At 53.0% G+C, this 12,966-nt stretch overlaps 1 protein-coding gene across 1 annotated transcript; it reads right to left on the bottom strand.

The window, feature by feature from the left end:
* Positions 1-6,529: 6,529 nt before the first annotated feature.
* On the bottom strand, positions 6,530-12,492 carry NOP2 (NOP2 nucleolar protein). Its single transcript, XM_086882711.1, has 16 exons — positions 12,320-12,492; positions 12,195-12,240; positions 12,035-12,120; positions 10,747-11,009; positions 10,407-10,450; positions 10,118-10,290; positions 9,152-9,351; positions 8,960-9,049; positions 8,793-8,880; positions 8,560-8,700; positions 8,244-8,383; positions 7,898-7,987; positions 7,503-7,625; positions 7,319-7,416; positions 7,091-7,221; positions 6,530-6,982 (listed from the first exon to the last, which is right to left on the bottom strand). Exons 1-16 carry the CDS (start codon positions 12,423-12,425, stop codon positions 6,726-6,728), a joined length of 2,076 nt encoding a protein of 691 aa, XP_086738837.1. The 5' UTR covers positions 12,426-12,492; the 3' UTR covers positions 6,530-6,725.
* Between the last annotated feature and the right edge of the window lie 474 nt (positions 12,493-12,966).

The raw sequence follows: 12,966 nt of genomic DNA, 5'->3' as shown, positions 1-12,966 counted from the left end.
GGGATGCGCCCGGCCGGCCCCGGCGGCGGGGGCGCGGCTTCCGCTGCGGCGGGGATGCGGCGGCGGCAGCTCCGAGAGCCGCCCCCGCTCCCCCCGCTCCCCGCCGCCGGCCCCGGGCGGAGCCAGCACAAGAGGGGACACGGCAGAACCTCCCTTTCCTCTGCCGGCCCCCGTCTCTCCCTCCGCCGAGGGGCGGCTCGGCTTTCCCGGAGGGTTTCGGGGCGCCCCGGGTCCGGCGGGATTCCCGGAGGGAATTCCCTCTCCGGCACCGCTAGCTGAAGCCCCGCCCGGTACCGATTTCCGTAACCAGCCCGGCCGCGATGCAGTGTGCCTCTGCCTCCTTTTTAATACTTTGTTCTTTTCTGCATGGAATTTAGTGCTTCCCCGGAGCTGCCGCCCTTAAAGAGAGCACAGCTTTGGCTCTGCACCCCAAACCCTCTGGTTATCCTCGCCCACGGGAGCTGGACAATGGCGAGCCAGCGCGCAGAGGCGGCTGTGTGCAGGCAGCCTCTCACATACCGTGCTGGGCTTGCAACCGGCTTCCTCCTTCCTTCCTTGCTCTCAAAGCAGCCTCGGGTCTTGTTTCATGTCCTTATTTTAGCCTACTTTAGGTCATTCCCTCTTGACTCCCTGATCCGACCCCAGGTGAATTTTGCCCGAAGCGCTGGCGTCGCCCCTCACCCCATCATCCGCTGGGAGGGGACTGCACACAAATGGATCGCTACATAAATATTTTATGGATGTGGACACCTGTGTTCCCTCGCTGTCTGTGTGCTCCTGGCCCGTTCCCTCAGGATTTCCACTGAGGAGCTGAGCCGAGCGTGGCACTTGTGCAAAGCAGCCTCTGATGTCTCGCTGAGCCATCAGCAGTGGGTTTGAACTCTAAGAGATGCTCAGATCTCATCTAGAGATGCACTACGCTGAGCTCTGTGGAAGGAGCTGGGCATGCTCCAGTGGGGCAGTGTGCTACAGCCCTTCCCTTGGGATCAGAGGTATGGCTCAATCCACACTGCCAGGAGCTTCCCGGCTCCACTGAGGATGGCCAGCTTTGTGAGTCTTGAGTGAGAGTCTGCCTACTGCATGTTCCCGGCTGCTTCTCCTCCAGGGCTACAGATCTCTTCCATCCCTCCATTACTCTTCTGCGATACTGGCCTGGGAGCAGGCCAAATCAAATTTGTCCCCCTCTCCTGCCTTGCTGTGTCCAGCATCAGTTGTATCCTGTGGCCTGCCTATCTCCCCTGTCCTGCCCACATCTCAAGGCCCCCCATAGCAGCCCCCAATTGCATTTCTAATACTTCCTCTCCCACCAGTAACAATCTGCATCCTCCCTGGCACACCCATGACCACTGGAATTCAGCTGGATTTCAATCCCTCTGAGATGGGCTTAGGTTGGGGAAGAAGTGAGCTTTCCTTTTCCATCACCTCCTTTTTACCCCTTTTCTCTAGCAGATATTCCCTTGCTCTGCCTCTGACTGGAGAGGCTGAGTGGTGGCAAGCAGTGCTCTTGTCCAGGCAGGGAGGCAGGAAGGCTTTCCTCATGGACAGGCAGAAGAGATCCCCATCTTCCAAACACCAGCACTGCAACAGCATCTGGTAGGGAGCAATGTGCCTGGCAGCAATGCTACCAAACAAACAGCCAGGAAAAGAGAAGGACAGATGGACAAGAGGGATCCCGGTCACAAAGCTTGCTTTGAAGCAGCAGTGACAGCTCCAGCTCGGAAACCTCCCAGCATGTGACCTTTAGCCACCGCTGACTCCCTCCTTCCCGCTGCCACCTCCTGTCACCCGCTCCCCATGCTGCCACAGCCCGCCTGCGTGCCTGGCAGCCCGTGCTTTCTGCCAGCATCCTCCCTTCTCACATACTCCTGCTTTTGCCCCTCCACACCCTTGCACCTGGGCGAGCAGGGCCAGACAGGGGGGCTCTGCTGCTGCGTGCAGCCGGCGAGGAGCACGGGCAAGAGCAACGCCACAAACTGGGCAGCAAGTGCTTTCCCAGGCTGTGCCTGGCCTGCGCCCGTCCGGCTGGGGAAACACAGCGAGTGCAGCTGATTAATGAAACGCCAGTGGAGGAAGGCATTGCCATCCATCAGGAAAAGCTTTTTTACCAGGAGGCCAGCACAGCACAGGAGCAGGTGGTGGGATCTCCGTCGGTGATGGCTCTGCGGCCTCAGCTGTGCAAATCCAGTGATGTGAACTAGCCTCGCTCACAGCAGGCACTGGGCTACAGACCTCCAGCACCTCCCACCAACACTCCTGCTGTCTCCTGGGCAGGAAGCAGTGTGGAGCCTCCTTTTTTCTCTAACTTCTCTTGCTTAGGATACTTGCTGGAGTAAAGGATTCTTATTGATGCAGAAGATGCCTGGGGCAAAGGGCCAACCTATTCTAGTTACTCCTGCAGCAGCCCAGAAACTAGAGACAATCCTGCTACCCAGGGGACCACAGCACTCCTCCTCTGGGCCTCAATCTCACTGCAGCACAACAGCTCCTTCTCCTCATCTTCCCCTCTCGGTTCACCTAAAACCTGGCACTTCTCCAGAGCCTCTGACTGCTCCTGCCCCCACTTTATCAGCTCAGGGTCAACAGTGGCACGGCTGGGCCACGGCTGCTGACATGCTGAGCTGCTCGTGAAATCATACCTGTAGCCAAAGTGAAAAGAGACACTTACTCACAAACATGGTGGTATTTGTCTTACTTCCACAGATTTTTAAGGCCAAGAAAGAAGCACTGCATTTTCTGACCCCATGCAAAACAGAGCAAATTCCTGTAGTTCAGATCAGATATTTGTGTGGGACTTTATCTCTAATTGCAAACAGCACAGTAAAAAGAGATTAAGCCTCTACCACTATCCTCCTTGGGCAAATCAAGGTTCCCCAGGTTCCCCAGGTGGCAACCCCCTATTAAAATCACCTGTCTTCTTTGCATTTGCCCAGCTTAACATGCATTACCAGGCTGAGATGCTCCTCCTCTCCCAGATCTCAGAAGCTCTTGGTAGCTAACACATCCACCTTGGTGTGTCTGTACCCCATCTCCCTGCTCCCTTTTCCCTCCAAGTGCCTCAGTGGTACCTTCTCCCTTGTACAACACTGCTGAAATATTTCTCTGTAAACTCTCCAAGTCTTCAAACTTCCAATATTCTTCACTTAAACTGGCCCATAAAATTGCTTCTATCCACAAACAGGGGGAGGTGTTGCAGTGAACACACAACTTTTGGACCCAGCAAAGTCACCAGCCCAGTCAGCTGCCAGGAATTGGGTGCAAAAGTGGGGAAGTCGGTGCAGAGGAGCAGCTGCACCACCAGCAGCTGGGTGATGGCCACACTTAACAACACACAAAAATGCTCCTGTCTAACAGCAAGGGAGGGAATGGATTTTCTTCTAAAAATACACAAACACCAGTCCAGGAGGGAGTTTTGGAGCCAGGTCTTCATGGGAAGGCAGTTCTAGGAAATGCTAGACCTAGCTGACCTCACCTTCTCAGCAGTTCCTGACTGGCTCCATCAGGCAGGTGGGACTTGCAGACATCCTCCTCAGGGATGGACAGCCTGGGGGAGCAAGACCCACTGATGGGACTTTGGCCATTTGTGGATTCAGCCCCCACAGAAGCGTCCGTATCTCTGGGCGTTAAGTGCAATGTAGTGAGTGCACGAAGATCCAAATTTCATACCCAAGTCCCTGAAATGTGCAGGGCAGGATTTCAGCCCCTTCTCCAGGATACAGACAGACATGAGGAAATGCAACCAGAGGCAGCATGCCTGGCCCAGAACAGACATTACAGCACATGACATCACTGGAGTCAGTGACTGACCCCCGTTGCTGCTGGAGTCCCTTCTCTTTCCATTACACACTCTTGTCCCCAGCAGTCTTCATTTTCCTTCCTGCACCACCCCAAGGGTGCAGCAGTGCAGAGGGGAGCTGGCAGCGCTCTGGAGCCTGCAGGGCAGGAGCTGCCAGCTGGCTGTCTTCATTGTGCCTTGATAAGGCTTCTCCAAGAGACTCCCAGTTTGGGGAGAAGGACTGCACGCGGCGCAGTGGAACAGATATCATCACGACTTCTCTCAACAAGCTTTTAATCTGTGACAGCATTTTTACCTCTCAGATCTGCTTTCAATCCTTGCTCTGCCTCAGTTCTTGCTTTGCTGTGTGTCAGCTCTCACAAGCCACGTTATCAGCAGCTCTCAGATATTAAAACACATTAAAGGAAGGTACTGAAAGATGATCCAGCAGTCACATTTTCCAGAAATCTCAGCTTTCAGGTAACAAAAGATTCCCAGGGTAAGAAGGCAGCTGCAAGCACAAGCCCAATGTGACCACAGCCTCATACCAGCATGCAGAGGAAATCACCAAGCTTTGTCCCCAGCTGCTGCATCCCCAATTCTGCCTCTGAAGCTTGATGGCTGCATTTCAATGTCACACTCAACATTATCTCTCTGAGCAGCGATAACTGCAATGGCTGAAATCAAGAGTGCCAGATCAAACCACCAAAAAGAGAAGAAAATTTCTCCCATCTCTTCCCAGCTATAACAAAAGGTTTGCAGGCATGCCAAGTGATTGGAACAATGCTCAGCAAGAGAGAAGTTTTATTGACACAGATAAAGCAGCAGCTATTCCTGCATTTCAGGGCTGAAATTCCATCATCATTTGGACATTGCTGGAAACCAGACAGTTACCCTGGGATCCCAACCAGGAAAACTCTATCCCTGCTGTTGGGGTTATCAGGATAAACTGCTTCTCAAGCTGAGGCTGCACACTTACATGGTTACCTCAGCAGGCAGCAGCAACAACATGGGACAGATCAGTATTGCTCCCAAAAGGACAGGCCCAGGGCTCAAAGAGGTTCTTGCTGCTTCTTTCACCAAAATTTAGGATGTATTTGTCGTCTCTGAACATTTCCCAGTTTTAGTCTTTATGCAGATGGGGGGTACTAGAAATGCAGTATTGAAGCAGTAATTCCTCCCACTTGGGTGCTATTGCATTTATTCAACTATCCTGAAAGACACTGAAAATCTTCCCTTGGGTCCTCTGTATCCAACAATCCAGACCTCACCACACAAGCCCAAAGTGAGACAGTTGCATTCAGAGGCTGCTCCCTGACCTAATTCACTGGGGAAGCGTGGGGAAAAGGTTAATTTTAAACTATGAAGATATTTGTTTAATGTCTATTCAACACAAAATTATAAAGCCAGCCCTCCTGCACCTTCCCCATTCCAAACAGGGTTACAGTAAATAAAACACAGAGATAGATAAGCTCTAAAAAGCAGAAGATAACAAGGTCTGTAACAAAGACCAGGACTCCTGAGGCACTGAGACTGAATCATTACAGGAACCACTCAAGTGCAACGTTGGAGAGCTTCAGCCAGAAACTTGACAGCTGATAAAAAAGCAGCATTATCATGGACTTGGTGGGAAAGAGCAGATCTGTGATGGGATGTTTGAGGGTAACTGCAGGACAGTGTAAATTTTATCACGCAATGTTTTAAGGAAGATTATGGGAGCAAAACTTACTATGGGATGTTGAGGGGCAGGATCAAAGGAGGCAAAAGGGAGGCATCAGGCTTAAATCAGGGAGAACTGGGCATGGGAAATGGAGAGAGGGATAAACAGGAGCCAGTTACACAGAGACAGGCTGCTGGTCAGTGTGGCTGGGCCCTGCTCCCAGTTACCACCATCTGTCCTGGCCTTGCATTAAGCTAATCCCAGCCGTTCTCCCTGCACGCATGCACGCTGCTGGCCCTTAGCTAACTGCAAGCTGGGCTAGGCTGCATGCAGGAAAGGTCTGAGAGCCAGGCAGCAGACAGACCACAAGCCTGAGGACCAGCTGCCAGTGACCCACCAAAGTGTGGGAAGGCAATCTACCAGCATAGTCCAGGTTTGACAGGCCAGGGAGCAAGAACAGGATTAGGATTTTATTTTTTTCATGTTTTCTAAGTGCTGTTTTGTGTCTCCCTGGGCACCCATCACAGCAGGTTCCCTCAGTTTCTGCTGATCACTCTTGTGCCTAGTGGCATGGATGAGTGGGAAAGCTGGAGCCTCACATGGAACAGACCAGGACATTTAAATAGGAACAGCCCAGACCACTGCTTGCTATGTATTGAGGAGAAGCAGCTGCATCTGGGTGAACATGAAGGCAAAAAGAACTTCACTGTATACAGCCCCACAAACCAAAAACAATCCCTGCTCAAGTCTGGGAGGCCAAGAACTGAGACACTGCTGGGGAGCAGAAAAATGGTGAAATGGGGACAGTCACAAGAGTGAACTAAGTGACAACAGGGAACTAGGGAACCACTGGGCTAGAGCCTTGCCCAGACAAAGCACTCAGCTGACAGCTCCACACAATACAGCCTTCATGCAGGCAGCAAGGATTTCAGCTCCCACTGCTTCTTCACAAACATCCCCGTTGTAAGGAATATGGACAGACACCAGAAATGCCAGAGCATCAGCTCGGAGAAAGAGGGGTTTCTGCTGCAAAGGAATAAGGGGACACAGCAGAATCCTGCATTTTGTGTTCCAAGGAAAAAGAACAAGACTTGAGCAAGAGTATAAAACTTTTAATGGGTCAGTGCATCAGTCCTTGATGCAAAGGGAAAGGAGCAAAGGGGGCTGCCATTGTCCCAGGTGCTCAGAGCTGCAGAGACGATCTGCACAGAGCTGCAAAGTGGGGGTACACACAGAGCTACAGCAGCCTTTGCTCTCCAAGGAAGGGATCAACACGTGGAAAAGCACTTCCACTCACTGTCCATTCGCTTTCACTCTATGTTTCTTCTTCCTGGTAGGGACTTTAGGCCGCATCATTTTGGGAGAAGGCCGGACAGCCTTCAAGGGTCTCCTCTGTGCTTGCAATGAACGTTTCTTCTTCAGAGCAGGTTGGGGCAGCTTCTGCTCTTTGTCAGCTTTTGATCCCTCAAGTTTCTTCTTTTTTGGCGGAGGCTCCGTGATGGTATCAGGGATGGCGGACGGAGCTGCCGCTTCCTCAGCGGGCTCTGGATCTGAACCGAGAGAAAGGCGCTGTGATAAGAAGCCAGGTGGCTTCTAGAGGGGGAGCAGCCTGTGAGGGCAGGCCCAGGCAGCTGAGCTGAGCTCCAGCACCACGTTACCTTTCTGTGCCTGCGGGATGGCATTGGAGAACTTCTTGAACTTGGCGATGAAGAACCCGTCCATATTGTGCGTGTGGGGGTAGAAACGCCGCGTAGACTTGAGGGACGGGTGGAAGCGGCGTTCCTTGAACCTGGAGGAGGAAGTGGGGTGAGCAGCGATAGAACACCTCTGCTCAAACCTGGCCACCAAGCAGCAGTCACGTGTGCGGCTTGTGACCTGGCACACACCTGGTGAAGCCTTCCTTGCCAAAGTCCAGGCCTGTGGGCACCAAGCGGACGTTGCGTTTCTTCAGGGCATAATCCACAACCCACTCGTTCTCCTCTACCTGCCAGAGGCTAAGCATTAGGATCCAAAACTCACTGTCTCCTGAAGAGGAGGTGACCACAGCAGCTCGTGGTAGAAGGCACTTACCATGATGGAGCAAGTGCAGTAGACAATGTAGCCCCCTGTCTCGGAGGCAGCATTGACTGAATCTATGGCACTAAGAATCAGCTCCTTCTGCAGGTGGGCACAACGCAGGATATCTGTCTCATCCTGAGAGAGAGAGAAAAGTTGGGATGCCACAGGCATCCCAGGGAAGCACCCCAGGCCTCTGCTGTGGATGAAGGGATGACAGGAGAGAAAAGCATTTATAATATACAAGAGTCTGGACTCTTCTGCAGAAGGAATCTCAAAAACTAGCCCTGGTACTACACACAGAATAAGAAAGAAAAGGAAAAATGTATTATAGGTATCTCTCAAGAACACAGCTGCCCCAAAGGCCCTTCCTCCCATGACTCATACTTGAGTCTGCTCTGGTCACCCACCTTGTTGGTTTTGACAGCAGGATCCTTGGAAATGACACCTGTTCCGCTACAAGGAGCATCAAGCAAGACACGGTCAAACCCTCCGAGAACCTACAGGCAGATGTGTAGATTTGGAATTACACTCATGGGTGGGGACTCAAAACAAGGCCAAGACTAAAAGGGGAACCAGAAGACCAGGAAGACAGGAAACACTCCTTCTCCTTCCTCTCTGTCCACTTCCCACCTCTCTATCAAACACTCCCCAGCAGCTCTGCTCATCCTCCTGTGACAGGTGACTTTGGAGAACACAGCTTCACTAAAGGGATAGCACAGCAGCTCTGGGCAAGCACTGTGACCAGGAACATACCTTGGGGAACTGCCGTCCATCGCAGTTACTCACGACAGCATTGGTGACTCCCAGGCGGTGCAAATTCCCTACCACGCTACGCAGCCGCTCGGCACTGCTGTCATTAGCCAGGATCATCCCTGTGTTCTTCATAAGCTGAGCTGCCAGAGGGCAAAACACACCAGCAAGGGGCTGAAAACCTCTTGTACTTTTGTCTCCAGTTACAGCCACCCGCTCCTTTCCTCAAGTTCAGCCCCCCTCTATTCCCCCTTTCTGTGTAGACCAGTGTAAACTCCTCCCTTGCCAGAGCATCCCTCCCAAGGCTCCAGGGCAGTACCTATGTAGCTGGTCTTGCCTCCTGGGGCACAGCACATATCCAGGATGCGCTCATTCTCCTGTGGAGCCAGCGCCATCACAGGGAGAAGACTGGAGGCTCCCTGCAGCATGTAGTGTCCAGCCAGATACTCTGGGGTGGCACCTGGGCAGGGAAGGCAGAACAGAAGATGACACGTGAAAGAGAGGGAAGCAGGAGCAGGCGAGCTCAGCCCTGTCTGGTAAAGGTGATCTCACCAATGGGCACAGTGGAGTCATAAATAACAAGTCCCGTTTTCGACCACTTCCCCAGGGGGTCAAGATTCACACCACGGTTGATTAGAGCCTGCAAGGCAAGGAGAAGGGACTGAGGTGCTGCTCCATGGGACAGGCAGTTCAGGACACAGCCTCTGGTTCCTGCTCACCTGTGCCAGGTCCCGCCGCCGCGTCTTCAGTGTGTTGGTGCGAATGGTGACAGGGCGGGGAACCTCGTTAGCCTCCAGGAAGTTTATCAGCTGGATGGAGGAAGGGACAGAGAACAGAGATAAAAATGAATTCTCAGGGAGGCAGCCAAACCCCCATCAGTCAGCAGAGCTCCGGGCAGGGCAGGCTCCCACCTCAGGGAGCGGGAAGATGTCCATGAGCTTGGAGAGCAGGAAGTCGCTGTAGGAGTAGTAGGCGGCCATGTCCCGGCGCAGCAGGGCGAGGTATTCCTGCCGGGAGCGCCCCTCCTCCCGCTTCACCCCAAAGTCCTGCAGCACCTCCACATTGCCCTGGATGCGCTGGTGAATGACGTGCAGGTCAGGTGGCTCAGCAGGTGGGAACACCGTCAAGGAATCACCAACAGCCAAGGAACTCGCACAGGGGCACTTTACAAGTACAATCAGCCCTGCTGGACAACAGTGCCTGCACCAGAATGGCCCTGCTGGAACACTGCTTCCATCAGAGCTCAGCAGATGCAGGATTCAAAGAATGAAACTGGACAAAAAAGTTCACAAGGCAGAACTGGAGGGTGTTTCAAAGAATTACATTATATAAACAGAAAAAAAAACAGAAAAAAAAAAAAAAAAGGAAGCCAAACAAAAGAAGTGCTTCAATACTGAAAGCATTACCTGCAGCAGAAAAGAGACTAGAAGTTCCCCAAGGGCAACCAAGGGGGACAGAGGAGAGCAAGAAGGGAGGCAGGAAATTAAAATCACCAAAGTCCAGCAGCAAGCACTTTGGATGCTAGAATTGCTGTCATCAGAAACTCTGGGAATGGGTTACACAAACACCCACCAGGAAAATCAGGGTAGAGAGGAACAAACCACATCATAAGACATCCATATGTATTTAAGACTAAAAAGGAAATTAGGGCAGGTTCCAAGCACCATGCAGGGCGTCACAGATTTCCTAACTGTGCTATACAGAAGCACAGCATAATACACTATCTATTAGGACAGCTCAGCTAAAAATACCTTGTCATGCAGACACTTTTGCTAAGCAATATGCATGATAAAGTCCAAGTGAAGCTCTTTGGTTGTATCCTGGCCCCGCGCTGCATCACGCACAAGGCTTGTGGATGTCACAGATAAAAAGGATATTCTCCTTCTCAATCTCTTCACTAGTTGGCAGTTTAAACTGTTCATCTATATCCAGGTTGAGCTGCAGATCTGGGCCCTCTTCTTCCTTCTGTCCCATTTTCTGCTTGCTTGCCTCCTCTGCTTCCTCTTCCTCCTCTTCTTCCTCCTCACTGTCATCTTCACTGAGGCCTTCCCTAAGGACAAAGAACAGGATCACACAGACACTTCTCAACTACCATTTCTAAGATGGCAGAAAGAACAATAACACCACAGGCTCCTCATCTATCCAGGGAAGTCTCTACACACTCACCTGTCAGGCTTCTGCTTCAGGGCAGCTTTCTCAATAGGCAGCAGCTAAACAGAGACAAAAAGTTAATCAAAAAGCATCCACAGTCATCCCCTTATTTCCCACCATCTGTGAAATTTACTTGCTCTGTCTAAAAGGGACGAAAAACAAAAGCACTGAATGTTAGGCTGGAATCAGCTGCTAAACTTGAAATTATTCTTGTGAAGGAAAGAAGGGGGGAAAGTTCTCTACCACCTCACCAGTCCCCCTGGCCTAAAGCCATCCCTTCCCCCCAGGCCCGAGAGGTCCTTTCAGCCAGCAACACCAAGTATTTCTTGTGTAATTAAGAGCAGGAAGTTCCTACCTCTTCTTCCTCTGATGAGGAGGCACCATAATCATCCACCATCTCCTCACCGCTCCCATCCTCCTCCTCCTCCATCTCCCAGCTGCTCTCTTCCACCTCACCATCACTGGATAATTCCACATGGTTTCCTTTAGGTTGGGTTTTCTTGGCTTTGGCTGGAGTCAGCCACTTGGAATTGCCATCACTGAAGCCAGAGCGGCCACGGGCAGTTTGTCCTGTTGCCTTTACACGTTTTTCCTTCTGTGGGGACAGCTGCTCTTCAACTAGAGGCAGAAGAAGTGGTTCAAAGTTAGGCATTATCTCCAAAATCAGCTGCTCTGCTTTTTCAGTTGTTACACAAAAAGGCCTCAGTCTGAGTCCTGAGCTGCTTGTCTAGAGGGAGGGACTGCTCTCTATGAGTACATCTCATGAAGTACTGGGCATATTCTCACCTCTCCTGCAATGGACCTTTCAGGAGATCTAACTAGAATTATCGAATCAAAACACTGCCACAAAGTTCTTATTGTATTTGCTCTGGCATGTTACGATACCCTCTGCCCCAAATCTTTGTCTATCCTTCGTTCTTTCTACTTCAAGAGTTTCCTGGGCCACACAAGATTTAAAACAAAGATTTAAAAGCCTCAGTTATAAAAGCAGCCTGCAACAACCTTGCTGTGAACGGAAGATAAGTAAAAAATGGAATTAATACGCAGAAGAGAGACCTTTGAGTAGTTCTTCAGACAACACTGCCTCCTGGCACAGCAGACACAAGAAATCAGATAGAATTCGTTGTTATTATCTATTAGAGAGAACCCAAAAGAGGGTCAGGATGATGAAGAGTCTGGAGGGGAAGCCTTGTGAGGAGCAGAGGAGGGGCAGGCACTGATCTCTTCTCTGTGGTGACCAGGATCCGAGGGAATGGTAATCAAAGTTGTGTCAGGGGAGGTTTAGGTTGGGTATCAGGAAAAGGTTCTTCACCAGAGGGTGGCTGGGCTCTGGAACAAGTTTCCAAGGAAGTGATCACAGCACCAAGTCCGTCTGAGTTCAAGAAGTGTTTGGACAACACTTTCAGGAATACGGTGGGACTTTTGGGGTGGTCCTGTGCAGAGCCAGGAGCTGGACTCACTTTTCCCTGTGGGTCCCTTCCAACTCAGGATCCTCTAGGATCCTGTACCTTCAAATAACGAAATCCCACCTGTCCCTTGCCTTGAAAACGACGCCAGAGAAGAGGGGTGGCGGCAGCGCCCAGGGAGAAGCGGGACGGGGGCCGGCCGGTCCGTCAGCCCGGTTCGGACCCGCTCTCACTCACCTGTCGGCTCCCGCTCTCCTCCTCCTCCTCCTCGCGGCCTCCTCCCCGCCGGGCCTCCGCCCGCTCCCAGCCGCCGCTTCGCAGCCCTGCATCGGGAGGGAAGCGGCCATCAGCGCCGGCCCGGCCCGCACACCCCGGCCCGCCGAACCGCGCCCCTCACCTCTTTCTGCCGTGACTGGAGAGCTTCTTCCTGCCGGTCTCCGGCTCTGCGGGAAGACACGCGGCGGTCAGACGGCCGCGGGCGCCGCGGTCAGACGGCCGCGGGCCGGTCCAGGCCGCACTTACCTGGCGGCAGGAAGCGGGCCAGCTCCACCTCGGCCCCGCGCTGCTTGCGGGCCTTGCGCCCGGGGCCGCGCTTCTCCTTCCTGCTGGGGTCGAGCTTCCGCCCCATGCTCGTACCGCTCGGGCCCCGCCACACGTGCGGCGCTCCCCGCCGCCCCGGCGCACGCGCCCGCCGCCCGCCCGCCCATTGGCCGGCGCCGCCGACCGCGACCGCTGATTGGCCCTGCCGGCAACGTCAGAGGCGCGGGTCGCGCGCCGGCCGGATGCGCGGGGCCGCGGGCCCGCCCCGCCGCGGGCCCCACAGCGAGAGTGCGGCACCGGGAGCCCCCGGGAACGGCGCTCCTGCCGCACGCACTCACAGGCGCGTCCCGCAGCCGGGACAGCAGGTAAGGCAGACAGCAGAGAAAGATGTGGTGCAGAGGTAAGGGGAAAAGGAGTTATGGAAACAGAGACTGTTAAGGTGAGGGTGAAGAGGTTTAAGGCTCATCTAGCCCAATACTTAAACACTGCTGGGGCTAGGGTATCTACTGCCCTTCTCAGAGGATACCCCAAAAGCTGCTCTGATACAGCAGAAAGACATGACTACCTCTTCTTTCAATACTGAGACCACATACTTACCCCCAGTACACTCATGATAATAGAGACAACAA

The sequence above is a fragment of the Cyanistes caeruleus genome, chromosome 3 (genome assembly GCF_971803275.1).
Source record: "Cyanistes caeruleus chromosome 3, bCyaCae1.hap1.1, whole genome shotgun sequence".
Classification (NCBI taxonomy): Eukaryota; Metazoa; Chordata; class Aves; order Passeriformes; family Paridae; genus Cyanistes; species Cyanistes caeruleus.
Note: the sequence above shows the minus strand (reverse complement) of the source record. Positions and strands in the feature narration are given on the sequence as shown.

Coding starts and splice junctions, on each gene's coding strand:
- NOP2 (XM_086882711.1), bottom strand. CDS start 12,425: ATGGGGCGGAAGCTCGACCCCAGCAGGAAGGAGAAGCGCGGCCCCGGG. Junction 12,241..12,319: donor GGCCCGCTTCCTGCCGCCAG/GTAAGTGCGGCC, acceptor GTCTTCCCGCAG/AGCCGGAGACCGGCAGGAAG. Junction 12,121..12,194: donor TCCAGTCACGGCAGAAAGAG/GTGAGGGGCGCG, acceptor CTCCCGATGCAG/GGCTGCGAAGCGGCGGCTGG.